This window comes from Zootoca vivipara, chromosome 10 (genome assembly GCF_965207765.1).
Source record: "Zootoca vivipara chromosome 10, rZooViv2.hap1.1, whole genome shotgun sequence".
NCBI lineage: Eukaryota > Metazoa > Chordata > Lepidosauria > Squamata > Lacertidae > Zootoca > Zootoca vivipara.
In genome coordinates this window covers 1,998,248-2,026,039 of record NC_142593.1, presented here as the reverse complement: position 1 = coordinate 2,026,039, position 27,792 = coordinate 1,998,248, and the positions used below count along the sequence as shown (strand labels likewise).

Here is a 27,792-nt window from a genome sequence, read left to right as displayed (position 1 = left end):
ACCGTGTGTATCCTTTTTTTAAAAAAATATTTATTACAATCACCGACAAACATTTAACACGGCAAATGTACATACAAAAATACTGTAAGGTTTCACCAACTCTTGCTCCTCCCAACCAGCCCTCCTGACACCGGCCAGACTGGTCGAGAATGGCAAGGGTGGTGAACCTTTCTGCAAAACTAGACAAAACAAAATTGGTAGAACTGCCACCACTTCCCCGTTCCCACCAAGCACCCAAGGAAGAAATCCCCGCCTTTTACCAGGTTGCAAGGCTCTTGGTCTCTCTTTAGAGACGCAGACAGAAATTCAACTGGTAAGGTTTTTAGTTACAAAACTCTGGCTCACTTTACCGTGATGCCAACAGAAGAACAATCAAAAGGTAGGTGACTAAGAGGCTTTAGGGACTGAATTTATCCCCCCCCCCTCAGCAAAGCACACAAAACAGAAAGGCAATATTCCTTTTCCAGGATTTATTTAAAAAATAAAACAAGATAGCTTAAAAAACAGTGCACATTTCTTTCACTAGTTACAAACAGAAAATAATAAAAGTATATAATATCACTAACTCATACATACGAACCAATAGTAATTCAGGAACACAGCAAGAGGTCCAAAGTTGGTTGTGAACGGCAGAGTGTCCGCAGACACTTCCTGTTGGAAGACCGCATGCTGATCAGAGTCTTTGGCAAAGTGTGAAGTTCCATTAGCAAGGAATTGTTCCCACGCGGGGTTCCGTTTTTCAGCGAATCCAATTGTATTAATTTGGAACCCACCAATAATATTAAGTGTGAAGCATAACTCACGGGGCCCACACAGCTGTCCGTGGTTAGGCGTCTAAGGGGACCTTGAAATGGACCTTGAATTTGGAAATGGACCTCTTCCCAGGTCTTAATTGATGTGTAGCAGACTCTCAGGTGGAGAAAGTCGCCTGATCTTTTCTAACCTATTCCACCTCCTCCCTCGGAATACCACAGGCCCTGCTATTCGAATATGAATCAGGACTAATCAGATAAGAGTTGGGGCCGCTTTACAGCCCTAAGGCAATTAAATCACCCTCTACAGGCAGGATAAAGGGGGGGGGGGGGAGAGGAGAGGCCGGTTTTTAAAGAAACCAGTTTGCATTCTTAAAACATGGAGTTTCACCCTTCTCCCACAATGCCTCACGATACATGAACCAAAGTTTATACTCTATAATTCCTATATCCATGATACATACATACGTACATACAAAAAACTTACAAAGACACAAAAACCTACATTCCATTACCATACAATACCAATGTTCATATCCTTGAAATTGATTCTTGACAATTTATAACTTATTACACCAACTTCTATAAAAGAGAGAAAAATTATATATTCCTATTTCTTAGCCCTCTATCCTCCTTGCATACTGGGACAAGTGATTTGTTGTAAAAGCAGACTATAGTCAAGCAATGTGGTTGAGATCATAGAATAACTAACAGACGTTCCATTGTGCTGACTGTAACCAAGGTTTAACGTGTCTTTTGGTGCCTAGCTTACCTGTCTGAGCTTCTTCCACTGTCACCTACAGGATGTTTTGGGAAAGGCGACGGGGCAGGCGCCCGGGGGAATCAACAAGCAATGAAGACACTCAATTTGAATGCACAGAATTACTCTAACCCATGTTTTTTTAAAAAAAGTTTATTAAATGGTAGTATTCTCTAACACATTTTAAGAAAATGCAGGCATAAGGTTTGTGCAAATTATTCCAGATACCATGAACCTTAAACTGCAAGTGTCCAATAATATGCAGTCTCCTGACTGGAAATATAATTTGTACCCAAATCTTCTCTTTGGAGAGATAATTAGACTCCTGTCATTTCAGGCTTTAAGTTTATAACTTTCTTCGCAAGTAAATCCAGATCTTCATCTTCACTGCCACTTAAGTCCAGTTCATGGCTTTCCTCAAATTCAACATTTCTGTTTCTTGTTTGATCATTTTTGGAAGGTTCATGCTCAGTGTTCTCTGGACTTGTCTGAACCCTGTAACAAAATACACAAAGTATCATTTCTCCAGCTTTCATCCCTGAATTTTGAAACTGGGATGTGGTGCGGGAAGAGAAGAGACTTTTCATACAAATATTTTTACTTACTTTCTTACTTTTTTACTTAATTTACTTACTTACTTACCGTATTTTTCGCTCCATAACACGCAGTTTTTTCCTCCTAAAGAGTAAGGAGAAATCTCTATGCGTTTTATGGAGCGAAGCGCCCCCCCCCCCCCGTAGACCTGAGACGACTTGAGCCCCACACGCTTGGAACAGGATTCCCTCTTCCCGGCAACTTCTGCCTCCCCGAGAACCCGGAGCGCACGAGGAGCGCGTGGGCCTTTCCAAGGGGTCTCGGTCATTTCCCCACTCAGAGTCTCCCCCCTCCCTGCCCTGTCATGGCGGAGAGAGCAGCTCAGTTTTCCTCCCAAGCCTCTGTGGGGATTGCTCTCCTCCCGAGGAGGCTGTGATTCAGAATTCCTCCCCCCCCCCCGTTTTCCTACTCGAAGACCAGTTAAGATGATTATTGAAGTGTATTAACATACACACATCAAATCTAAGGTATAGATCATGAAATAATCCATAGCATAAGCAGGGCTTGACAATTTAACTTTCACTGCCACCGTGAGGAGGAACCTGATACTTCCTCCCAGCTTTGGAGCTTGGCCCAAGCCTGGATTCTGATGTGGCTTTGAACTTGCCCCTGCCTGCCCATTAGGCAAGGAAGGTCCAGGCATCAGAAAGTTTCTGGCGGGACACCAAATTTTGCCAACACCTGTGTGAAATAAATTGGGATACACAAATGTTAAGTGAAATGCTTACGGAATCACAATTTCTTCTTTCTTTCCACATTTAGCACATAGTTCTAATTCATGAGCACACAGTTTGCAGATGATGTGGTAAGAATCCTTTACAGTCTTCTTCAGACATTTGACACTATTAAAAGGAAAACAAAAGTTCAATTTAAATGGTTAACCAGACTGTTTGTTACAAAAGATTGCTGCATATCTTTCAAATTTCAGATAGCTGAGTAAAAATAGATGTTTGAATGATTTTCAGAAGCTTTGAAATCATGTGAGAATGAGAGGGCTTTCCTTGTTTCTTTCTTCTTTTTTTGCAACCCCTTTCTTCTCAAAGGGTTAGAGAATGTTCCCCTCTCCCGCATTACATTCTACATCCCTGGCACAAGGCTTCTTTAAAGCAGATTTTCCAGCTGCACATATTCCCCAGACGCACAAGATGTTAAAAAGGCAAACCAATACAAAGAACACTTTGCTCCTTGCTTATACAGTGGTACCTCGCAAGACGAAATTAATTCGTTCCACGAGTCGTTTCGTGTTGCGATAATTTCATCTTGCGAAGCACAGTTTCCCATAGGAATGCATTGAAATTTAATTCATGCGTTCCTATGGGGGAAAAAAGAAGCGCACAAAAAAAGGTAGTCTTTAAGGCTCTGGGAAGGGGGAAGCAGAAGGAGGGCCAGGGGTCTCCTCCTGCTGCAGCCTCCACTCCTTCAGGTGCTGCCGCTGTTCCCGCCAAGAGCCGCCTGGCGAGCCCCGCTGCTGGTGAGCCCCGCTGCTGCTCCCGCCGTGCCACCGCAGGAGGCAGAAGCGGCAGCCGTGGACGTCACCGGCGGAGTCCTAAAGGTAGGCGGTGGCGGCTTCCCTTCCTGTCACAGGGCTGCTTCGTCTTGCGAAGCACGGCCATAGATGGCTTCGTTTTGCAAGTCTTAAAAATAATCGCAAAACGCTTTTGTTTCGCGATTTTTCGTTGCGCGAGGCGTTCGTCTTGCGGGGTACCACTGTACCCTGTATCAGTGGCAGTTTCCCCAGAGGAGTCAGTAGTTATTATCCTCTCTACAGTAATGTTACAGTCCAGTATAGATCCCAACTCAGTGACACTGGTTTACTCTGAAAGTTATCTATCAAATTCTGAACAAAAAACAAAAACCTTCCAGTAGCACCTTAAAGACCAACTAAGTTTGTCATAGGTATGAGCTTTCGTGTGCATGCACACTTCTTCAAATTCTGCTACTTCATCAAACTTGTGCCGCCAAAACATAGCCCTTACTTCTAAACATAAATTGCCTATTGCAGGACTCACTCACTCACTCATATGGAAGTCACAAAGGTCGTTTCAAACACACCCTTTCCTCCTCGCAATAGAGACTTTGAGTAATACAACACTTTCAAAAACAAAGGCAAGCCCAAAGATTGTTTATAACTGCAAGGCGTTCCTCTGTGTGAATCACCTAGTGATGCGAAGGTATTACTCCTTTTGAGAAGCACATGAAGCAAAAAACACATGTGACAAAGCCCACATTTTTGTTTTGTATTAATGAAAAGCAGGCAGGCTTGATTGTAAGTGAATGCTTATCAATGGAAAAGGAGTGCTTAAATCTCTCCCTCTCAAAACGGTTTCCTCCCCATGCAGGGTCTGCAAACCCTTATCATTGCCCTGCTCAAAATTGCAGACTCCTGAGGCTGCTTCTCATTTAAAAATAATACCCTGAAGCTTATTTACATGCATGCCTGCATACATTATTTGTCTCTGAATGTATGGAAGAGCAACTACGGTAATGATTATTCAAGCAATGTAGGTCTAAGATAGTTCAAAGTCCACTGAAGACTATTCACCTAGATTAATTTTAAGGAAGTGTTCCACAGCTCCAATTTAATGACAGTCTTTACTTTGCATGGCTTATTGTATCAACATTTCCTCAGCATGCCTCATTACTCACAAATTTATTTCATGATATCACAAGACTGTGGCTGTGTCCACACCTTGGGTCATCTTGACATCTGAATACAGTCAAGTATCTTCAGTACATACTGGTCTTCACTGAGCACATGTAAAAACAGCAAAGTAGTAAGCTATGGAACAATATTTACTCACCATTTTTTAGGTTGTGTTAGTGGCTTGTATTTGTTGAATTTTACACGCCATTCCAGGACTTCCTTACAACGCTGGCATAACCCTTCATGAATTTTTGCATTAATTTTCTAAAAGGAATATGAAGAGTTTGCATTTACTTAGTTGCACTTGAAATACAAAATCTCACAAATCAGTCACGACATTATTTCAAGTTTTGAAAACTTTAAGAAACCATATGCAATGTAATGTGTATGATCTATGAAAAGGTGTTCAAAATTTTGTCAGCATTAATTACACTGTTTTCTGGATTGTTTGAGGAAAGGCACATGCTATGATTTTTATGGAAAGAATGAAGCATTCTACTTATTGTTTGACTGCAGACTTAGTTGGGTACATTCAAAAAAGCTTTCTGAATTCCAGCCAAAAAGCCTTAGAAATACCTGGTGAGATTTCTCACGTCACTCTTTTAACCAAACACACAGTTCCATATTAAACAGCTTTTGAAAATCCCATCAGCTGTGAGACAGACACATGTTGTCAGACACAGACATCTGAAGAAAAGAACTAGCAATATTATAACTCCACCAAGGGCTCCAAATAAATTCACAACCATTCTCTGCTTGGCCGTCATCACTGCAAGGCAGGGAGGAGCAATTAAGAGATGAAGGGAAGCATTTCCAAATGTTCTCTCTAATCTGACAAAATTAACATTGCTAGCAACTTTCTTATTAGAGATGTTTACAGTAGTGTATTAGCATGTGAACATAACCATACTAGGCTAGTTTGACACTCTCTGGCCAAACATCAGTGCAAAGCAAATCTCCCCTTGTACCTACTGAGAGAGAAGTGACCCAGCTATTCCAACAGTGAGCAGGAAGCTACTCATCCTACTATCCCAACATTATCTCCACAAGAACTCGACTCGTTGTTGACTAATCAGAAGAGCCTAATGCATCATGCCAAAGACTCATCTATTCCAGTACTGTATCCTGTTCTCACAATGGCCAACCAGATGCATGTGGGAAATCTGCAAGCAGGATTTGAGCACAAGAGCAAACTTAGGGTTGCCACCTGTATAACACAGGATTGTCCTGTATTTCAATGTAAAATGCTACGCCCTGTATTGATTTGGTTTTGTCCTATATTTCAGATGCTTTCCAAAAGCATGTTTAAAATGTCATGTATTTAAGCTCTAGGTAGCCAAGCACAGACAGATTTACAAATCCATTGTGTATGTGTGTGCATGTGACAAATTCCAGAGGTGCAATCCAGTTTGGTTGCAATAGATTGTAATGGGTTGCTTTCAAGTTACTTCAGCACCATATTATTATTATTATTTAAAAAAAACCGGTCCCCCCAACCACCCTGCCCTACCCTGCCCTGTATTATGCCAGAACAAAGGTGGCAAGCCTAAGCTCACTCGCCTCCTGTGGTTTCCAGCAACTGGTGTTCAGATGCATTCCTGCTTCCGGCTGTGGAGACACATCGTAGTAAGCTCCTCCATGATTTGTCTGATCATATAGTCCTACAGGTTGGTGGCCATCACTGCCTCCTGTGGGTGCTGTGTGAAGAAGTACTTGTTTTTATCTTCCCTGAACATTCAGTGTAATTGGATGTCCATGAGTTGCACAGCTAGAGATGAATAAAACCTCTTCCCTATCCACTTTCTCCATGCCATGGATAATTTTATAAACTTCTCTAATGTCACCTTATACAAAGATTAAGAATTCAAAATGACCATAACAGAATGCAGAACTGGGCCCAAAGTGAGTTTCAATAGGGACATATTTAAGGTTCTGCACTTAGGCAGGAAGAACCAGATGCACAAATATAAGATAGCAGACACTTGGCTTACTAGCAGTACAAGGGGAAAGGATCTACGGTAGGTGTCTTAGTGGACCACAAGCTTAGTATGAGTCAACAGTGTAATGCAGCAGCAAAAAAAAGCTAATGCTATTCTAGGCTGCATCAACAGAAGTCTAGGGATCAAGGGAAGTAATACTACCACTCTATTCTGCCTTGGTCAGGCCACAACTGGAATACTGTGTTCAGTTCTGGGCACCGCAATTTAAGAAGGATGCTGACAAGTTGGAAGGTGTGCAGAGGAGGGCAACCAAGAGTCAAGAGTCTGGAAACAAAGCTTTATGAGCAACTGTTGAAGAAGCTGAGTATGTTTTAGCATGGAAAAGAGGAGACTGAGAGGAGATACAATAGCCATCTTCAAATATCTCAAGGGCTGTCATATGGAAGAGGGAGCAAGCTGGTTTTCTCCTGCTCTGGAGGGTAGGATTCGAACTTACAAGAAAGAAGATTCCGACTAAACATCAGGAAGAACTTTCTGACAGTAAGAGCCGTTCGACAGTGGACCGGACTCCCTCAGGACGTGGTGAGCTCTCCTTCCTTAGAGGTTTGAAGCTGAGGTTGGATAGCCATCTGTAAGGGGGTTGTGCTACATGACCCTTGGTCATCTAACTCAATAATTCTGATTCTATGAACATTGGGGAATCACATGTGCAGCTGATGGTCCCAAACTGTCAAGTTAAGACTCTGATGAGATTTTGCCTTTGCTGATGTATTGCAGAAACAACAGTGAAAATTATATTTCATTAGGTACATCCACAATTCCTTTAGCCCCCTATAAGCGTATCCTTTTTCGTATTTATTCTGTCCTCTGACCGTTAGGACAGCATGGAGTTAAGACTGGCACTATGCTCTCAAGTTTATTTTTCACAGCCATAAGAACCAGAAACTGTGAAAGCTGAGCTTTCACGATTATGAATTCCACATCTGCTATGGTTACCCAAATGATATTCAGTACAATACAGCAGATCAGGAGAAAGTAAAGTAAAATAAATAAATAAATAAGAAATAACTGCTTTAGAATGCAAACAGTTTTGTTTCTGTTTGTAAAGGTGGTTTAAATTGCCTGTATTCATCCCATGAAAATTTCTTCATGGAAACAGTGTAAGCACTGAGAAAACTAAGATGACTCAGACGTCAAGGTCAAGTGTTGGTAGGAAAAACAGAGCAATTTTTAATTAAAAAAAAATGTTTTGCATATTACAAATGTAAGCAGTTAAAATTACAAACAAGTCACATCACAGAAAACACAAAGCAAAGAATTTGCAGGGACATGATAATAGCATCAGTAGAAAAATAATGTGGAAAATAGCTTTCTTTTTGCAAAGGCAAAAGAAAAACTTGGATAAGCCCAGTTCAAAAGCTAAGGTTGTAAGGCTTGGAGTGGGAAAGATTAACTGTTAAACCACTGAGCCTAGGGCTTGCTGATCAGAAGGTCGGCGGTTCGAATCCCTGTGACGGGGTGAGCTCCCGTTGCTTGGTCCCAGCTCCTGCCAACCTAGCAGTTTGAAAGCACGTCAAAATGCAAGTAGATAAATAGGAACCGCGTTTCCATGTGCTGCTCTGGTTTGCCAGAAGCGGCTTCGTCATGCTGGCCACATGACCTGGAAGCTATACGCCGGCTCCCTCGGCCAATAATGTGAGATGAGCGTGCAACCCCAGAGTCGGTCACGACTGGACCTAATGGTCAGGGGTCCCTTTACCTTTACCTTTAATTTATTGCAAAGGCCATTGTGGCGATCATGACGGGTACAAAGATTTTAGTCTACAAGAGGAAAAGAGAAGTTAGGTTTTAAGTCATTTAATTCACACTTCCTGAATATATTAGCTAGAATTGTGAGGTTTTTATAAGGCACTTAGCTAATTTTAACTGCACAATCCAAAGAAAGATGCTACACAATGAAAACTGTCTAATAATTCCTTCATAGAATCATAGAGTTGGAAGAGACCACAAGGGCCATCCAGTCCAACCCCCTGCCAAGCAGGAAACACCATCAAAGCATTCTTGACATATGGCTGTCAAGCCTCTGCTTAAAGACCTCCAAAGAAGGAGACTCCACCACACTCCTTGGCAGCAAATTCCACTGTCGAACAGCTCTTACTGTCAGGAAGTTCTTCCTAATGTTCCTACAAGAAGCCTTCAGTGTTTTGTTATATGGTTGTTTCAAGTGAACTAATTACAATCCAATAGATTTATTTATGTGATTGCAATCACAATTTGATATAACAAAATGTAATTCTAAAAAATATGAATTGTCAACATTCTGAAGATCGTAGTCTATACATTTGAGAATTCTACAATAGTCCCCATCACTTGATTCTAATGTTGTCACTATGTATTATTACATATTGAGAAAAGATAAAAGCACTATTTAGTTTGTTAATGGTTCAGAAACATGAAGGCAAAAGGTAAATATGGAAAGACTAGCAACAATGACCCCAAATGGTCATTGGACATTATTAAGGGACACTTTTGACTAAATGGCATCCTGTTGTCACAGCTCGTGAAAAATTGGAAAAGGGCTGTGCTATGACAAAGCCTGCTGGTAGTCACATTACAGCCTTCAACTTATGCGAGAATCAGAAATATTTATTTACCTAATCTACTTAGTGACACTAAGAATTTATTTACCTGATCTATACACTAAGTATATACACTAGTATACACTACAGTACTTAAGTATACACTAAGTATATTTATTTACCTGATCTACTTAGTGAAATTTGCTTGTCTAGCCTTTCAAGTTCGATTATCAAACAAGAATTACAGCGGTAACACAACTACTGAAGAGCCATTGTATTGTGGTTAAAGCTTACTGGGAAATGATATAAAAAATATAAAAAACCCTTCCAATAGCACCTTAGAGACCAACTGAGTTTGTCATTGGTATGAGCTTTCGTGTGCATGCACACTTCTTCTTGGTATCTGAAGAAGTGTGTATGCACACGAAGGCTCATACCAATGACAAACTTAGTTGGTCTCTAAGGTGCTATTGGAAGGATTTTTTATATTTCTTTACTTTGTTTCGACTACGTCAGACCAACACGGCTACCTACCTGTAACTGGGAAATGATACATAATGAAATGAAAAATATGTTTAAAATAAGGTTCATAAAAAAACACAGAAGCTTTTCTCTTGAGAATTATAGGGACAGAACTACCTAAACTGTACAGAAACTTCTTCATGTATGCGACTACAGAGGTAAGAATGTTACTTGCCCAAAAATGGAAAGTAGTAGTAGTCCCAGCAAAGGAAGAATGGATACAAAAACTTATGGAATATGTAGAAATGGCAAAATTTACTGGAAGAATAAGAAATCAAGATAACAAACTTTTTATAAAAGAATGGAAATGGTTTATTGAATATTTAGTTAAATTGTAAACAGATAAAAACATGTTCAGGATTATTGTAATAGGGTTTCATAAGAGTATATATTTAAAGAAGATGAATAAATGAGCAAATTAAGTTAATTTGGATACGCAAAAGATATTAAAAATAAATTTAAGGAATCGCAGAAAGAGGGGGAAGTCGAATTTTGAAATGTCGAAATGATTGTAAAATCAGTGAAATGTATAAAACTGAAAAGTAAAAATGGGTATAAATGATTTTTTAAAAAGAAAGAATGGCAGGGATAGGGAAAGGCTGATTTCCAGTTTCCACAGGCTCGAATTATATGGGTGGGAGCTAGCTGCTTTTTATCTTATATTTGTTGCTTTTTTGCAGTGAAATCAAGGCATTTCAAGTGGGCAAGAATTAAAGTATTAAAGTTTAACAACATCCTCTTGCTTTTTAACTATTTCGGTAGTATGTGGGCTATACAATTAGTTTTGGCTAACCGGTTTTTACATCTAGATACATCAGATCTGAAAAGAAACATCAAATTGAAGTTGTAGCATACAAATGTCAACAACAGAAATCGCTAACTTGGACTTTTGTGAAGGGAGAACATTTATCTCTGGATCCTCAACAAAAGCAGCAGCAAACTTTAGCAACAAATGCCAGAATCACAATGTTAAAGCTAGTGAATAAGGAAAGTACAACTGTGCAAATTCTAGCTGTTGAGATGTGGAGTACACCTTGGGTATGAAATGAATGGTATCCTAGCTGCTTGGGAATGCACCTTTTCATATGCACACAGCCAGGATCCTTCTAGAGCCTATGTTGAAAAAGAAATTTCTTAAGCCTCAACTTAAAAATTGGGAAGGACAGTGACCAAAGATAACTCTCCTTGTTTAGATGTTAATTTTAGGAAGCTGGGCAGACTGTGAAAATTGTATACTCTAGCAGCAGGAGGTAAGCCATACTGCATCAAGCACTGAGTATATATAATCAGACACAATAAAGTAATCAAAAGTGACTTAAATAATGCAGGAAACTAAAAAATGCAGCAATGCCACCAGCAAAATTCAACAGCAGATCTACCGTGTTTCTCATATTATAAGACATGTCTTATATTTATTTTTTCCTCAGAAAAACACACTATGGCTTATTTTCAAGGGATGTCTTATTTTTTTCCTCCTTCTCCTGCCGCGGCCAGCATTGCTGCTGCGCCTATCACTATGTCTTATTTTCGGGGTATGGCTTATATTCTTTGAATGCTTAAAAATCCTGCTATGTCTTATTTTATGGGTATGTCTTAAAATATGAGAAACAGGGTATCTTTCTCTTCTCTGCAGCATCCCAACCAAGGTGCTCCAATATAAAGTACCGTACTTCGATGGCGACTTGGAAACTACAACTAATCCAGAACTGGTGACTGGGAGCAGCCACCAGGACCTAAAACATATTCACTGGCTCCCAGTATGTTTCCGAGCACAATTCAAAGTGTTGGTGCTGACCTTTAAAGCCTAAATGGCCTCAGCCCAGTATACCTGAATGAGCGTTTCCACCCCCACTGTTTGCAGACACTGAGGTCCTCCTCCGAGGGTCTTCTGGCGGTTCCCTCACTGAGAGAAGTGAGGTTATAGGGAACCAACCAGATGGGCGGGATAATAATAATAATAATAATTTGTTGTTGTTGTCCCTATGGAACACCCTCCCTTCAGATGTCAAGGAAATAAACAACTATCTGACTTTTAGAAGACATCTGAAGGCAGCCCTGAATCAGGAAGCTTCTGGTGTATGATGTTTTAGTATGTTCTGATATATGCTGTGAGCCACCCAGTGTGGCTTTGGAAACCCAGTCAGATGGGTGGCATTTAAGTAATAAAATTATCATCATCAAGGTTGTAGAAGGTGTTTCAACTACAGCTATTAGTAAGCTTCATTCTTTAAAAAAAAAGATGCATATCCCCCTTTGTAGGACATATGTTAAAGACATCAGAACAAGCCATCAATTCCCTGGTTTTAACAAGATTTACAGGCTTCTGAGCATACATGTAGGCAGAACACTATGAGAAATAGTTTTAAAATTCATAGCTAGCTTCTATTTGCTCTTCCTCACATTTCTGGTTTGTATTCATTAGTATGCAAAAGCAAACAAATGAAAAGATACCGTATTTTGTATTCCTGAGAGCATTCTGGCATCTTTAACCATTTTAATAGTTTGGGGAGGCACCAGGCAAACTTCAAAACTGTTCTAGGCTTCAGCACTGAAAGAAAACTTGGTGTTGCTAAGCAATGTCCTTTTTTAGGGGGGAGGGGGGGGAGAGCCTTCCTTCCAAATACTTTGCTATTCCATTAAGGGAGTATGACATCACAATTGGAAGGGGAAATGTTTCAACGATAAAGGCAGCCCAGCCATTTTAATGTACTTGGAATGCAAGCAGGCATGGCCAGAAGTGCTCTGTATGAACAGCTCTGAGAGGAGTGCAGACATTTCCCAAGGGATACTTAAAAGTCATTCATTACCTATAGCTTGTCAAACAGGTATCTATGATAAAGCACAAGGATGATTATTTTGATGGTAATGAAGCATGAAATACTGCAATTATGAACCCGAGGCACAACACCCACTTCCTGTTTGACCTATGCTTCCTACTCTAGAGTTCTTTCTCTCTTTCTCTCTCTAAGCAAACTTTAACTGGATAAAAGCATTGCTTTACATTAATAAGGAAGTATGTTAGAATCATAGAATCATAGAGTTGGAAGAGACCACAAGGGCCATCCAGTCCAACCCCCTGCCAAGCAGGAAACACCATCAAAGCATTCTTGGCATATGGCTGTCAAGCCTCTGCTTAAAGACCTCCAAAGAAGGAGACTCCACCACACTCCTTGGCAGCAAATTCCACTGCCGAACAGCTCTTACTGTCAGGAAGTTCTTCCTAATGTTTAGGTGGAATTTTCTTTCTTGTAGTTTGAATCCGTTGCTCCGTGTCCGCTTCTCTGGAGCAGCAGAAAACAACCGTTCTCCCTCCTCTATATGACATCCTTTTATATATTTGAACATGGCTATCATATCACCCCTTAACCTTCTCTTCTCCAGGCTAAACATACCCAGCTCCCTAAGCCGTTCCTCATAAGGCATCGTTTCCAGGCCTTTGACCATTTTTGTTGCCCTCTTCTAGACACGTTCCAGCTTACCAGTATCCTTCTTGAACTGTGGTGCCCAGAACTGGACACAATACTCCAGGTGAGGTCTGACCAGAGCAGAATACAGTGGTACTATTACTTCCCTTGATCTAGATGCTATACTCCTATTGATGCAGCCCAGAATTGCATTGGCTTTTTTAGCTGCTGCATCACACTGCTGACTCATGTCAAGTTTGCTGCCAGCACCAAGCCTATCAAGCCTAGAATGAAAAATGTTCCTAAGCAGATGCAGCCAGGGCCACTGAATAGCCTGCCTGCTATGCTGTTCTCATGCCCTGCTTTGTGCAGTAGTGCTTAAAAGTGAAAGTGACTCAAGTCTAAGCAGAGCTCAACTGCAGGATAAACAAGAACTGGAAAGGATTAATAGGTAAGAAATGTGCACATGATGAGACACATGCTTACTAAGCACACAATAAGTCATATGACAAAAGCGGTTTCTTACCTGATGACATCTGCTGTAGAACATCTCAGTTTCTGAGTATAAACAGAAAGCTGCCTTGTTCTTTTTAAAAAAGTAATACTATAGTTCAGGGCAAGTCTTAACCTTGCCTCATGGCTACGTTTTTGCTTTCAAGAAAGCCAAGTGTACTGCATTAAATTCAAATTCAAAAGGGTGTACTAAAAGAGGAATGTGCGCACTGGTGCAATCATGGCTAGAAACTGAAGCATACGCGGATCTGCGTGTCACGTCTGACACACGTGTCATAGGTTCACCATCACTGGTCTATAAGGTGCTACTAGACAAATTTTTATTTATATTTATACCATACTAGTTATATAAAGAGCCCCCCCCCCCGGAATTGTTCAGAGCTTTATGCTCTGCAGAAATGAATGAAAAATACTTTAAACATGTTTTAAATTCTGCTCCATCTGTGGCTTTTGTGTGTGTGTGTGCGCACACACACACACACCCCGTGTTTCAACTTTAGTTAAATACCAATGGTGCTTTTTCTTTCTTTTTCACTGCCTGCAGTGTACAAATGTTTCTCTTTCAAGCCCTGCCATTGGTATGCAGCTACAGACCAATGACATCACACTATCCCGCATTCAATGGTATGCAATGTTATAATACAAGAACACCACTACAACTGCATCTGTTCATGGTCAAACACAAGCCCATTCGCGCTGTTGTTGTTGTTGTTTTCACACTTTCTAAACTCATCTTCACAGGTGTGAGGGGGTTTGCAGTGTTTTCTTTAGGGGAGGGGAACCTATGGCCCTCGGGATGCTGGTGGCTTCAACTTCTGTCAGTCTCCGCCAGCATAGCCAATGGTCAGTGTTAATTAGTTATACCCAATGGTCAGTGGTCATTAACGTTATATCCCGGAACATCTGGAGGACCAAAGGCTGCCCAGGATTGCTTTAGAGCAGGCACCCCCAAACTTGGGCCCTCCAGATGTTTTGGACTACAATTCCCATCATCCCTGACCACTGGTCCTGTTAGCTAGGGATCATGGGAGTTGTAGGCCAAAACGTCTGGAGGGCCGCAGTTTGGGGATGCCTGCTTTAGAGCAATAGTCTTCAACTTATGCTTTGATGCTGAGGAGAGAAAGTGAGAATACCACCAGGTGCGCCCGCGGTTCTTCTACCCATGAGCCGAAGGGGGCCCTTCGCCACCCAAAAGGGCGCCCCGAAGCAGGCTCCGCGGCCGGAGCCAGGCCTGCGGAGAGGCGGCCTGCCGCCCCGACCTCTCTCGGCTCTCTGGCCGCGGCGACGGGGTGCCTACCTTGCGCTGGGCGCTGGCGTCGTACTTGTCGTTGCGGAAGGCCTGCGCGTTCTGGTGCCGCTGCGGCCTCCTGCGAGCCACGTTCCCCCGCTGGGAGCTCATGCTTCCGGCCCCGGAAGTCAATGCTCGCCTCCTTCCGCTGCTGTCGCCCCGCCCCGCCGAATGGGCTGGCGAGTCGCAGTGTCTCTTGAGCGCCCGCATTGGACCTCGGGCTCCAGCGCCAGGCCCCGGATTGGCTCCGCCTGTGCAGATCCCGCCTTCCTGTCGGTATCCCGGGAGGGCGACTCGGAGGCGAAGGCGCCGCTCCATTGGTCGCTTCTCGGGGCCGCCGGTGACTGAGAGGCGGACCGCCTGCCCGCCTGCCTTCCTGCCTGCTCGCTCTCCCCGGCGGCTCCGGCCGGAGTTCTCCCTCGCCTCGCCCCGTGAGCCCAAGCTGCCTCCTCGGCTGACGGCCCTGCATCCTGCGCGGCGGCGACGGCGGCGCCCGCCCAGCCCTGTCCGAAACCTCCTTCGGCTTCCCTCGAGGGACGGAGCGAGCGAGCGAGGTGAGCGGCGCCTTCCCTTCTCGCGCCTTCCCGGCCGCAGCGACCGGGGAGAGTCGGCGGGGTCTTGGGCCTGGGGGGGGGAGGAGGTGCGCGCGCATCCCCCGCCGGGACCCCCGCCGTCTCCCCTCGCGGCCTCCTCCCTCCTCCTCCTCGCGATCCCTTTGGAGGGGATCCTGAGCCCATCCTAAGCAAAGCCTGCGCTTTCCCTTGGGGAGAGGAAGAGGAAGGGGGGGGTCGTTGAATCAATGAGAAGCAGAAATGTGTATGTGAGGCAGTCGGTCTTCGTTTCCCCCTTCGGGGCGTGAACAGCGCCGTGTTCTTCTACAGGAAGGAGCCAAGGAGGGCCGCCTCCATTTGTGCTCCTCGGAGCTCTTCTTCCCCTGCCCTCCCTCCGCTCCAGGTCCCTTTTCTGCCCTGAGGGATCTTAATACTTGGCAGTCTAAAGCGGAATTTGAATTATGGCATACTAGTAAACAATCATCTTTTGCTTGTTCTACTTCTCCGCTAAAATGAGTTGAAAAACATGCTAGTATGTCATTGCTTTTGAGGCTTTGAGATTCTCTAAGTCTTGTGATGGTGCAAAGAGGTACCAGTCTGGGATGGTAAAAGGCACACAATGTAGGATTTCAGTTGTTATGAATGGGCAGATTGTGTGCTCTTTTTTTAAAAAAACAACAACCAGAAAGTGCTATAGCAGGCACCCCCAAACTGCTGCCCTCCAGATGTTTTGGCCTACAACTCCCATGATCCCTAGCTAACAGGACCAGTGGTCAGGGATGATGGGAATTGTAGTCCAAAACATCTGGAGGGCCCAGGTTTGGGGGTGCCTGTGCTATAGTGTAGTTCTTTGGCATGTGAAAATATCGAGTTGGAATTAGTTGCAATATCGTTCTGTTTCGTTGGTTTTTCTTGGTAACTTCATCCTTTCCTGGTTGGGGGGGGGGAGAACTTTGCTTACTTGAAATAGATCAGGTGTTCTTTAGGACTTTGAGCTAGACTTGTTGTGACACAAATCAGGAAAATGTTTCTTAATATTACTTGCCGTTAATTTCTACAGGAAGCATGTGTGTTAGTTCCCAGTTGCAATATACTTGTCATTTGAGGGCGGGGGGGAGATAACTTTTTCCAATTGTGGGTTTAAAAAAATCAAACATTCATATAATGCTAAGTGGACTACTGCAATGCACTCTATGCAGGGTTACCTTTGAAAGTGACACAGAAACTACGACTAATCTAGATTGTGGCAGGTAGACTGGGGATTGGGAGCGGCTGCCGAGACCATAGAACAAGAGCCCTGAAATACCTACTTTGGCTCCCTGTACGTTTCCAAGCACAATTCAGTGTTGGTGCTGACCTTTAAAGCTCTAAACCAGGCATCCCCAAACTTCGGCCCTCCAGATGTTTTGGACTACAATTCCCACCATCCCTGACCACTGGTCCTCTTAGCTAGGGATCATGGGAGTTGTAGGCCAAAACATCTGGAGGGCTGCAGTTTGGGGATGCCTGCTCTAAACGGCCTTGGCCCTGTATATATATTTTGGCCCAGAAGAAGAAGAGTTTGGATTTGATATCCCGATTTATCACTACCCGAAGGTGTCTCAAAGTGGCTATCATTCTCCTTTCCCTTCCTCCCCCACAACAAACACCCTGTGAGGTGGGTGGGGCTGAGAGACTTCAAAGAAGTGGGACTAGCCCAAGGTCACCCAGCAGCTGCATGTGGAGGAGCGGGACGCAAACCCGGTCCCCCAGATTACGAGTCTACCGCTCTTAACCACTACACCACACTGGCTCACACAGCCAGACACTGAGGTCCAGCGCCAAGGGCCTTCTGGCAGTTCCCTCACAGAGAGAAATGAAGCTACAGAGAACCAGACAGAGGGTCTTATTGGTAGTGGCACCCGCCTTGTGGAACGCCTTCCCATCAGATGGTCAACGAGATTAGGAACTATATAGCTTTTAGAAGAAATCTGAAGGCAGCCCTGTATAGGGATGTTTTTTAATGTTTTATTAGGTATGTTTTTATCTATGTTGGAAGCCATCTCGAGTGGCTGGGGCAACCCAGTCAGATGGGTAGGATACAAATAATAACATTTTATTTATTTATTTGTTTGTTTGTTTATTTTTCCCTTAAATTTGGTCCACCCACTGCTTGTCAATCTAGTAAGCTAAATTATACACCATAGTTCCCACTCCATTGTTTATTTAATAGGTCTATATCATTCTTTTTGACAGGAATTGGCAAAGTAGCTTACATTTATAAAACCCAACAGATACACCAAAAAATGTGCTCTGAAATGCAGGAGCAGGCATCAGATATTCCTTCCCATAGGGTAGTTGTTATAAGTTGGCTGAGAGTGGGGAGTCTGGGGCCCAGTCCACCTGGACCATGTCCTTATAACATAAGGGCTCTGTGGGATTAGGGAAGAATGGTATAGTTCAGCTCATGTCTATGGTTTAAGATATTCTCATCCAGAGGACTTCCGGCCGATTGCGCAGCAATGGCGGGCACTGTTCTCCTCAGCTGAGAACAGGTGCTCCCGAGGCAAGGGGGGACTGTTCCAGCGCAGCGGCCCCCCAGAAGACACCCCAAATTGAGCGTTTCGGGGACATGGATCCAGCAGACGCCAGAAGCGAGCTCCCCACTCCTCTGGCTAGCCTATTTTCGGGCGGCGAGAGAGCAGGGGTTTTTGAGATAACACGGTGCAACGGAGCATAGCTATCTCGGAGGCACGAAGCTGCGATCCTGCCAGGCATGAATTGGCCATGGGAGGAGATTTAAACAGGAAGTTGATCTCCCCCATTGAGAGTAATGCAGTTAATTTGCCTATAGCCGGAAAATTGAAAGGAACCTATTAATTACCAAGGATTGGACTTAACACCTTACCCCCGGAGGCAGGGTAAAGGGGAGAAGGATTAAATTTATTAAAATCCCTACCAATTTTTTTTAAAATTTGGACTGGGGGAAATCCCCCTGGAAGCTGAAGTCGGGTCCTGGGAGGAAGCAGCGAGCCGCCAATATGACATCACAATAGATAGGAATTTGTTTATCTTTTTGAGCCTGAGAACTGTCAATTGTGAAGAGAGTGTAAAATAGAAGGCTGTGTATAAGAAGTTTGACAATTGCTCTTTTCATAAATGGACACAAGAATTTTAGGACATGAAGAAGAATTAAAAAATGAGACTATAACCAGTTTGGATATAAAATCGGTTTTTGATGTTTTTGGAAATACAATCTGTTCCACTTCCTGCTCTGTTCTGTTCCCATGAAATCTGAGATGAACAGGATGCCTGTAGCCACACCTGATGGCCTGGACTTTAAGAAGGAACTTTTGGAATTGCTTTTGGACTTGAGAAATGAATTGCGGCAAAACAGTATATTGTTGCATGAAAGTAATATACAGTTGTGTGAATGGAACCAGAATTGTCTGGAGTCTCTGGACAGAGAAAAAGGATTAACTCTAACAGAGAACGAAGATGAACAATCATCAGTCTTGGACAGTGTAACTGAATTTTTAAAAAAGGAGGAAGATACATGGAACATTGTTCCCCCAGTGAGAGGGGGAGAACAGAACATCTGTTTGATCCAAGGAGTCCCCACAGAAGAACCAGCATGGAGTAATGTCCTCCCAGTGAGAGAGGGAGGGCAGGATCCATACTGGGGTCAGAACCCAAAGGGAATAAAAACTGAGAAAGGGCTGGAAAATGGAATTATTGCTGGACGGTTTTGTACTACAGTACAGTGGTACCTTGCAAGACGACTGCCTCGCGCAACAAAAAACTCGCAAGACGAAAGCGTTTTGCGTTGCACGAGGGACTTGCAAGACGACGAGGTTTTCTATGACCGCCACTTCGTCTTGCGAAGCGCGGCCATAGAATGTAACGCAGGAAGGTGGCAAAGGAAGATCAGCTGTCAGCGCGGGAAGCTGACAGTTGATCTTCCTTTGCCCTCTTCCCGCGCTACAGCTGGTTCCCCGGGGCTTGCCAAGCAGGCGGCGACAAGCCCCAGCAAGCAGTGCCCGCTGTGCTTCGGCTCCGTCCCCCGGAGCCGAAGTGCGGCGGGCGCTGCTTGCCAGGGTTTTTCGCTGCCTTCCTTCCTCGAGCCAAGGGGAAGGCAAGCGGCAACAGCCCCTGCACCGCCGCGCTTCGGCTCTGGGGGACGGCGCCAGAGCCTTAAAAACTTCTGGGGCGGCCATGGCGGGTGAGTCGGCGCCTTTTTGTGCTTTTTTGCCCATAGGTTTCAATGCATTCCTATGGGAAACCGCGATTCGCAAGACGAATTTTTCATAAAACGAATTGACCCATGGAACGAATTAAATTTGTCTTGTGGGGTACTACTGTATTTAAAGAATTGGGGAGGCATCAGGGGATGATTGAGGAAGAATGGTGGGTAGGATGGGACAGGGTGGGAGTGGGGTGAGGGGTAGTAATGGATGTAACTTTTTTGATTGATAGATGGTCCGAAACTGGAATGACTCGCTGAAGAATCTGGGAGACCCTGAGTCCAGGGGAAGGGGGGCTAAATTTGTTATAATGTGTTTAAATGTTAGTATGATAGAAGAATTAATATTTAAATTTATGGAAAGCTCTTGGTAAAAATTTTTAGACTAAGGGGAGAAATAGAAGATAGAAGGAAGGGAAAATAATTTTTGATTTGGATAAATTGATTAATTATCAGTGGAGAATAGATGATGTTTTTAGAATAGAATATTCAAGTGTTAATGATAAAATGTGTTAGAATCATTTAAGATATAAGATGAAAACTGCTTAATTGGAATTTTAAAACGGACCCAGTGAGGGGGGAATTGAGGAAGTCAACAGTGTTAAGTAAATAATACAAGATTTGAGATCTTTTAATTTTTTATTTTTCATTTTTGTTTTTGTTTTTGTTCTGTTTTTGTGATTTTGTATTTGGAAAATGAATAAAAATTATTTGAAAGGGGGGGAAAAGATATTCTCATCCAGATATTGTTACTTTTACGCACCTCTTATAATAATTTACCCCAGACTACATTTGCTTTTTAAAAGTAGGACTCTTGCTTTATTTGACTTCTAAATCAGAGCTGCCCTAAATCTTTCATTGAGTTTGTCCCAAACAACTACTGTTGGTAGCTATAACCTGTGTTCCTAATGTTGTATATTGATAATTGATTGTAGTGCTTAAGAAACCTATCTAAAAGGAAATAGTGCAGTGGGTAGAAGGAAATAATGTGCTAACTGTTTTATTAAACCGTATGGAAATCTCAATATGGCAGATTCCGGTGTATTATTTTTATTGAAGAATACTCCAAAAAGGTAATATTGCAGATTGTGTTCATGTTTATTCTGCGAATGGTGCTGGGCAGAAGAAACATTTTGAAATTGACCTTGTTAATACTTGACTTCATCAGCCCCTAATGAAACTGAAGCTTAACAAAGATGCATGGAAACATTACATAAAATATGGCTTTGTCATCACTTGTGAGTTTCCCATTAACTTCGACTGAACAGATCAAATAGAGATAACATCTCTGAACTTAAATGACATTAGGTCGGATAAGATTTCACTATTTATGGGCTGTCCTTTCAGTCTACTGCTGCCATTCTGGCTTCTAAAATGAATGGCAGGACACAACTGCTTTTCTCTGCTCTTGGATAGAATAGTTTGGGTGATTTATAACATAGAACACAACTATTTTTTGATATGATCATGAGACATCCAGAAAGTATAAAACAATGCATAAATGCATAAGTATAAAAAATGCATAAGTATAAAAAAACATAAGAACATGAATCATTTCCCAAATATAATTATAAATGCACCTCTTATATATGTACCCTAAGTATGTATTCAAACTCAATGAGAGGGGGTAATCTCATATACATAAGGTGTCATTTGAGACAAAGAAACCCTCATCTCCTTCTCTGATCTTTCATATTTGTCAGTTTGAAATCCCTGTTCACAACAGTATGTCATGGTGAACTGTAGAAAAATACCAATGCTATTCTCCATAACTGTGTTCAAACGGTGTTTCTGGATCACAGCCAGGATTGTCCTCAGTAACAGTTGATGCTCTTGCTCTCATTTTGAAAAGATACCCAGTGCTTGATTTTTTAAGGGGGGAAAGGTGCCAGTACTCACCATGAAGTTGTTACAGAAATACCACACTTTTAACATTTTGGGGAGGAAAGGTGCCAGTACTGCGTACCCTTGAGTACCCCAGAAAAAAAGCACTGAAGATACCTATCCGTACTCTGCAAATTATTGTTTTTATACAGTGGTACCTCACAAGACAAATTTAATTTGTTCCACAGGTCAATTCGTTTTGCGAAAAATTCGTCTTGAGAATCGCGGTTTCCCATAGGAATGCATTGAAACTTAATGCGTTCCTATGGGCTCCGGGGGGCTGGTGGCGGCAGCGGGGCTTCCTTGGGGGAGGCAGGCAGGCAGGCCCCGCTGCCGCCGCCAGTCCCCCGATCTCCGCTTTGGCTCGGGGGACTGGCAGGGAAGGCAGGCAGGCGGCAAGCAGCGCCCGCTGAGCTTTGGCTTCAGCTCCAGGGCTGTTGTCGCTTGCCTGCCTTCCCCAAGCTTTGCTTCGGCTCGCGCTGACAGCTGTAGCATGGCAAGAAGGCAAAGAAGATCAGCTGTCAACCTTCTTGCCGCACTACAGCTGGTTCCCCTTTGCGTTCTGCTGGTCTCTGCCGGTTGCTGCTCATAGCGGCGGCGAGAAGCAACCGGAAGAGACCAGCAGAACGCAAAGGGGAACCAGCTGTAGCGCAGCAAGAAGGCTGACAGCTGATCTTCTTTGCCTTCTTGCCACGCTACAGCTGGTTCCCATTGTGTTCCACTCGTCTCTGCCGGTTGCTTCTCATAGAATCATAGAATCATAGAATCATAGAGTTGGAAGAGACCACAAGGGCCATCCAGTCCAACCCCCTGCCAAGCAGGAAACACCATCAAAGCATTCCTGACAGATGGCTGTCAAGCTTCTGCTTAAAGACCTCCAAAGAAGGAGACTCCACCACACTCCTTGGCAGCAAATTCCACTGCCGAACAGCTCTTACTGTCAGGAAGTTCTTCCTAATGTTTAGGTGGAATCTTCTTTCTTGTAGTTTGAATCCGTTGCTCCGTGTCCGCTTCTCTGGAGCAGCAGAAAACAACCTTTCTCCCTCCTTTATATGACATCCTTTTATATATTTGAACATGGTTATCATATCACCCCTTAACCTTCTCTTCTCCAGGCTAAACATACCCAGCTCCCTAAGCCGTTCCTCATAAGGCATCGTTTCCAGGCCTTTGACCATTTTGGTTGCCCTCTTCTGGACACGTTCCAGCTTATCAGTATCCTTCTTGAACTGTGGTGCCCAGAACTGGACACAATACTCCAGGTGAGGTCTGACCAGAGCAGAATACAGTGGTACTATTACTTCCCTTGATCTAGATGCTATACTCCTATTGATGCAGCCCAGAATTGCATTGGCTATTTTAGCTGCTGCATCACACTGCTGACTCATGTCAAGTTTGTGGTCAACCAAAACTCCTAGATCCTTTTCACATGTACTGCTCTCAAGCCAGGTGTCTCCCATCCTGTATTTGTGCCTTTCATTTTTTTTGCCCAAATGTAGTACTTTACATTTCTCCTTGTTAAAATTCATCTTGTTTGCTTTGGCCCAGTTGTCTAATCTGTTAAGGTCATTCTGAAGTGTGATCCTGTCCTCTGGGGTGTTAGCCACCCCTCCCAACTTGGTGTCATCTGCAAACTTGCTCAGGATTCCCTCAAGCCCATCATCCAAGTCATTGATAAAGATGTTGAACAAGACTGGGCCCAAGACAGAACCCTGTGGCACCCCACTAGTCACTACTCTCCAGGATGAGGAGGAGCCATTGATGAGCACCCTTTGGGTTCGGTCAGTAATCCAGCTACAAATCCACTGAATGGTAGCATTGTCTAGCCCACATTTTACCAGCTTCTTTACAAGAATATCATGGGGCACCTTGTCAAAGGCCTTGCTGAAATCAAGATAGGCTACATCCACAGCGTTCCCTTCATCTACCAGGCTTGTAATTCTGTCAAAAAATGAGATCAGATTAGTCTGACATGACTTATTTTTCAGGAACCCATGCTGACTTTTAGTGATCACAGAGTTTCTTTCTAGGTGCTCACAGACTGTTTGCTTAATGATCTGCTCTAGAATCTTTCCTGGTATTGATGTCAGGCTGACTGGGCGGTAATTGTTTGGGTCCTCTCTTTTCCCCTTTTTGAAAATAGGGACAACATTTGCCCTCCTCCAGTCTGCTGGAACTTCGCCTGTTCTCCAGGAATTTTCAAAGATTATTGCCAGTGGTTCTGAAATCACCTCTGCCAGTTCTTTTAATACTCTTGGATGTAGTTCATCTGGCCCTGGAGACTTGAATACATCTAAACTAGCCAAGTATTCTTGTACTACCTCCTTACTTATTCTGGGCTGTGTTTCCCCTGCTGAATCATCTGCTCCATATTCTTCAGGTCGGGCGTTGTTTTCTTTCTTGGAGAAGACAGAGGCAAAGAAGGCATTGAGGAGTTCTGCCCTTTCTCTGTCCCCTGTTTGCATTTCACCATCTTCTCCTCTGAGTGACCCCACTGTTTCCTTGTTTTTCCTTTTGCTACGGACATACCCATAAAAGCCCTTTTTGTTGCTTTTAACCTCTCTGGCGAGCCTGAGTTCATTCTGTGCTTTAGCTTTTCTGACTTTGTCTCTACACGTGCTGGCTATATGTTTGAATTCCTCTCTGGAGATTTCCCCCCTTTTCCATTTTTTGTACATATCCCTTTTAAATCTTAACTCAGTCAAAAGTTCTTTAGATAGCCAGCCTGGCTTCTTTAGGCACCTTCCATGTTTCCGTCTCATTGGTATTGCCTGAAGTTGTGCTTTTAATATCTCCCTTTTAACAAACTCCCAACCATCATGAACTCCCTTCCCTTTTAGTATTACTGTCCATGGGATTCCACCCAGCGTTTCCCTAAGTTTTCTGAAGTCGGCTTTCTTAAAGTCTAGAATTTGGACCTTAGTATGCTTGGTTGCTCCTTTCCGCTGGATAATAAACTCCAGAAGAGCATGGTCACTCCCACCTAATGATCCTGCCACTTCTACCCCACTAACCAAGTCATCACTATTGGTTAGGACCAGATCTAAAATGGCTGATCCTCTTGTTGCTTCTCCCACTTTCTGGACAATGAAGTTGTCTGCAAGGCCAGTGAGGAATCTGTTCGACCTTATGCTCTTGGCTGAGTTTGACATCCAACAAATATCAGGATAGTTGAAATCCCCCATTACTACTATCTCACTTCCTTTGGAATGCTTGGCCATCTGTTCCAGGAAGGCATCATCTGTGTCCTCAGTTTGGCTTGGGGATCTATAGTAAACTCCCACAATGAGATCACTGTTGTTTTTCTCTCCCTTAATTTTGACCCAGATACTCTCAATTTGGCTTTGAAGTTTTAAATCCTGGATCTCTTCACAGGTATACATATCCCTAACATATAAAGCTACTCCTCCTCCTTTCCTGTTTGGTCTATTTCTCTTAAATAGATTGTATCCCTCTATTACTACATTCCAGTCATGAGACTCATCCCACCAGGTTTCAGTGATGCCTATTATGTCATATTTAGTTTGCTGTACCAAGAGCTCAAGTTCATCTTGTTTATTTCCCATGCTCTGTGCATTAGTATACAGACATTGAAGACCGTTGATCATTCCCCCATGTCTCTTATTTAAGGATATTTTCGTCCCACCACTAGGTCTGCATGCTGCTTGCTCCATTTGGTCCTTGACATTTGGATGATCATCTTCAGCATTTGATAGACTCCTACCTTCAGGACCACTGTCTCCCTCCCCCACATAAGTCAGTTTAAAGCCCTCCTGATGAGGTTTTTGAGTTTTGTGGCAAAAACATTCCTCCCAACTTTTGTGAGGTGCAGTCCATCACTTGCCAGAAGTCCATCTTCAAGAAACTGCAGACCGTGATCTAGGAATCCAAACCGTTCCTGTTTGCACCATTTGCGAAGCCAGTTGTTCACTTCCCCTATTTTTCCCTCTCTCCCTGGGCCATGTCGTTCAACTGGGAGGACAGAAGAGATGACAATTTGTGCATCTAATTGCTTCAACTTCCTGCCCAGAGCCTCATAATCATTTTTGATCTTCTGTAAGCTATGGCTTGCAGTGTCATTGGTTCCCACATGCACCAAAAGGAAGGGGTATTTGTCGGTGGGTTTTATGATTCCTTGCAGCCGTTCTGTTACATCTTTGATCTTGGCCCCAGGTAGACAGCACACCTCTCGAGACATCTTGTCAGGCCCACAGATCACTGCTTCTGTACCCCTCAGTAGGGAATCCCCAATCACCACTACACGCCTCTTCATAGGCTTGGTTGGGATTCTTCTATGTGCTGTCCCTTCCAAGGTTACCTGCATATTTCCAGAGGACTGACTTGGTTGCTCGTCTTCATATTCCTCATCAACTGTGATGAGGGAGAGATCCTCAGGTGGAGTCTGTTCCTCGTCTTCCATGAGCACTTCAAAACGGTTGTGTAATTCTAAGCACTCAGAGCGATCCCTGGGCCTTCTACTTCTATGAGTCACGTTCCTCCATACATCTGGCTGCTGTGTTGGGGAACGTGCAGCAACCGGCAGAAACCAGCGGAATGCAAAGGGGAACCAGCTGTAGCATGGCAAGAAGGCAAAGAAGATCAGCTGTCAGCTGTTCTGCGGCTTCATCTTGCAAAGCGCGGCCATAGAAGTCGAAGCGCGGCCATAGAAGGCTTTGTCTTGCGAGACGCCTCGCACAACACAAAACCCTTCTGTCTTGCGAGTTTTTCGTTGCGCGAGGCATTCGTCTAGTGGGGTACCAGTGTACTACTGTATTCTGCACTAAAATGTTTAAATGTTTATTTGATTGTCCTTGAATCTTTCCACCACACTTGGCCATCCTCTCCCCATCACTTTATTTTCCCTGTTTTCCCGAAAATAAGACGCAGCAGGATTTCTAAGCATTTGCGCAATATAAGCCATACCCTGAAAATAAGACATAGTGATAGCCGCAGTTCTGGGGGGCGCCAAGGAAGAGGCGAGGCTGGACACATAATAAAAAAATAAGACATCCCCTGATAATAAGCCATAGTATGTCTGCTTGAATAAAAATAAATATAAAACAGTGTCTTATTTTCGGGGAAACACGGTAGCTGATGTATGGTATGCTATTGCTTAACACTTGGCCAAATAATTCCTAGAAAGACTTCTGAGTAAGTGTATCAGTTTCTTCGAACGTAGCCCGTATAAATTGCTTCCTGTAGTCTGCCAGGTAATTCTGTCATAAAAAATCTTATTTTGAGAGATTGTGTGCACCTTCAGAACTTTTGATATGACTTCCAATCAGAACAATTTGCAAATGTTACAAAACCTACAATCACAACAGGAGCAGCAAAAAATACCATAAGAACAGCAGCTAGCATCCTCTAATGCCTGGGGAAATAAGAAGTCTTATCAGACTAGGCACCAGGCAAGCAACCTGGGGGGGGGGGGGGAGAGAGCACATTCCAAAGTGGAGATGCAGTTACTGTAAAGCTCTTTCTCTGGCCATCTGCGTGATCTCAGATTTGAAGGCCAACCAAAGTAGTTAACTTTTTTTAAGATTGAAGTTGTTTTTTAGGATTTTAGCCCAGGAAATAAACTGCCACAGGGGCCAGATTAGGCCCCCGAAACGGACTTTGGACATGCCTGCTCTATAGAGATGATGCTGTGAATTGCAGCAACCCTTTAAGAGACACCTCAAACCATTTTTAATGAGCAAGTAGGATTAGTATATAATGTACAGATGCCTGGATCAGGGGTGTAGGAAGATAGGGGCAGTGGGGGCGAGCTGCCCCAAGCAGCGGGCTCCAACGGGCGCCATCTCAGGCGCCCGCCCCGCCCCGAAACACATGTGACGCCCCTCTGGGAGGTACGCCACGCTCCTCCGGGAGGTGCGCCACGCCCTCAGAACGGGCGCCAGCCCCGCCCCTGGTGCCAGAGCATGAAGCTCCGCCACTGGCATGGATGTGAACTTTATTCAGGTCTGAATAACGGAGTACACTATCCACTTGGAACAGTGTCTTTCAGAGATGTGGAAAGGTGGAATTGGCTGAGGATCTGTCACTGGACCTTTATGGCGACACATAAACTTATCTAGAAACTTGTAATATTTATTTCCCTGTTTGCAAGAAGCCTAAGCTCTATCTGGGGCTCCCCATT

At 43.6% G+C, this 27,792-nt stretch overlaps 2 protein-coding genes across 6 annotated transcripts in view; one reads left to right on the top strand and one right to left on the bottom strand.

Moving 5' to 3' along the window:
• Positions 1-455: 455 nt before the first annotated feature.
• Positions 456-15,119, bottom strand: C10H9orf85 (chromosome 10 C9orf85 homolog). 5 transcript variants are annotated; one of them, XM_088653002.1, is made up of 7 exons: positions 15,006-15,119; positions 13,722-13,781; positions 8,456-8,511; positions 6,311-6,447; positions 4,908-5,014; positions 2,835-2,948; positions 456-2,007 (listed from the first exon to the last, which is right to left on the bottom strand). In XM_088653002.1, exons 4-7 carry the CDS (start codon positions 6,344-6,346, stop codon positions 1,830-1,832), a joined length of 435 nt encoding a protein of 144 aa, XP_088509128.1. In that variant the 5' UTR covers positions 6,347-6,447; positions 8,456-8,511; positions 13,722-13,781; positions 15,006-15,119; the 3' UTR covers positions 456-1,829. The 5 variants fall into 5 exon arrangements, with proteins under 5 accessions (XP_088509128.1, XP_034955998.2, XP_088509127.1 ...); XM_035100107.3 differs by lacking the exon at positions 13,722-13,781; XM_088653001.1 differs by lacking the exons at positions 6,311-6,447; positions 8,456-8,511.
• A 173-nt stretch (positions 15,120-15,292) lies between these two features.
• The window catches only part of ABHD17B (abhydrolase domain containing 17B, depalmitoylase), a 28,427-nt gene continuing 15,927 nt past the window's right edge, over positions 15,293-27,792 (top strand). Inside the window, exon 1 of the mRNA XM_035100085.3 lies at positions 15,293-15,550. The gene's annotated coding sequence lies outside the window, so the exon portion shown is untranslated. The remainder of the gene's footprint in view (positions 15,551-27,792) is intronic.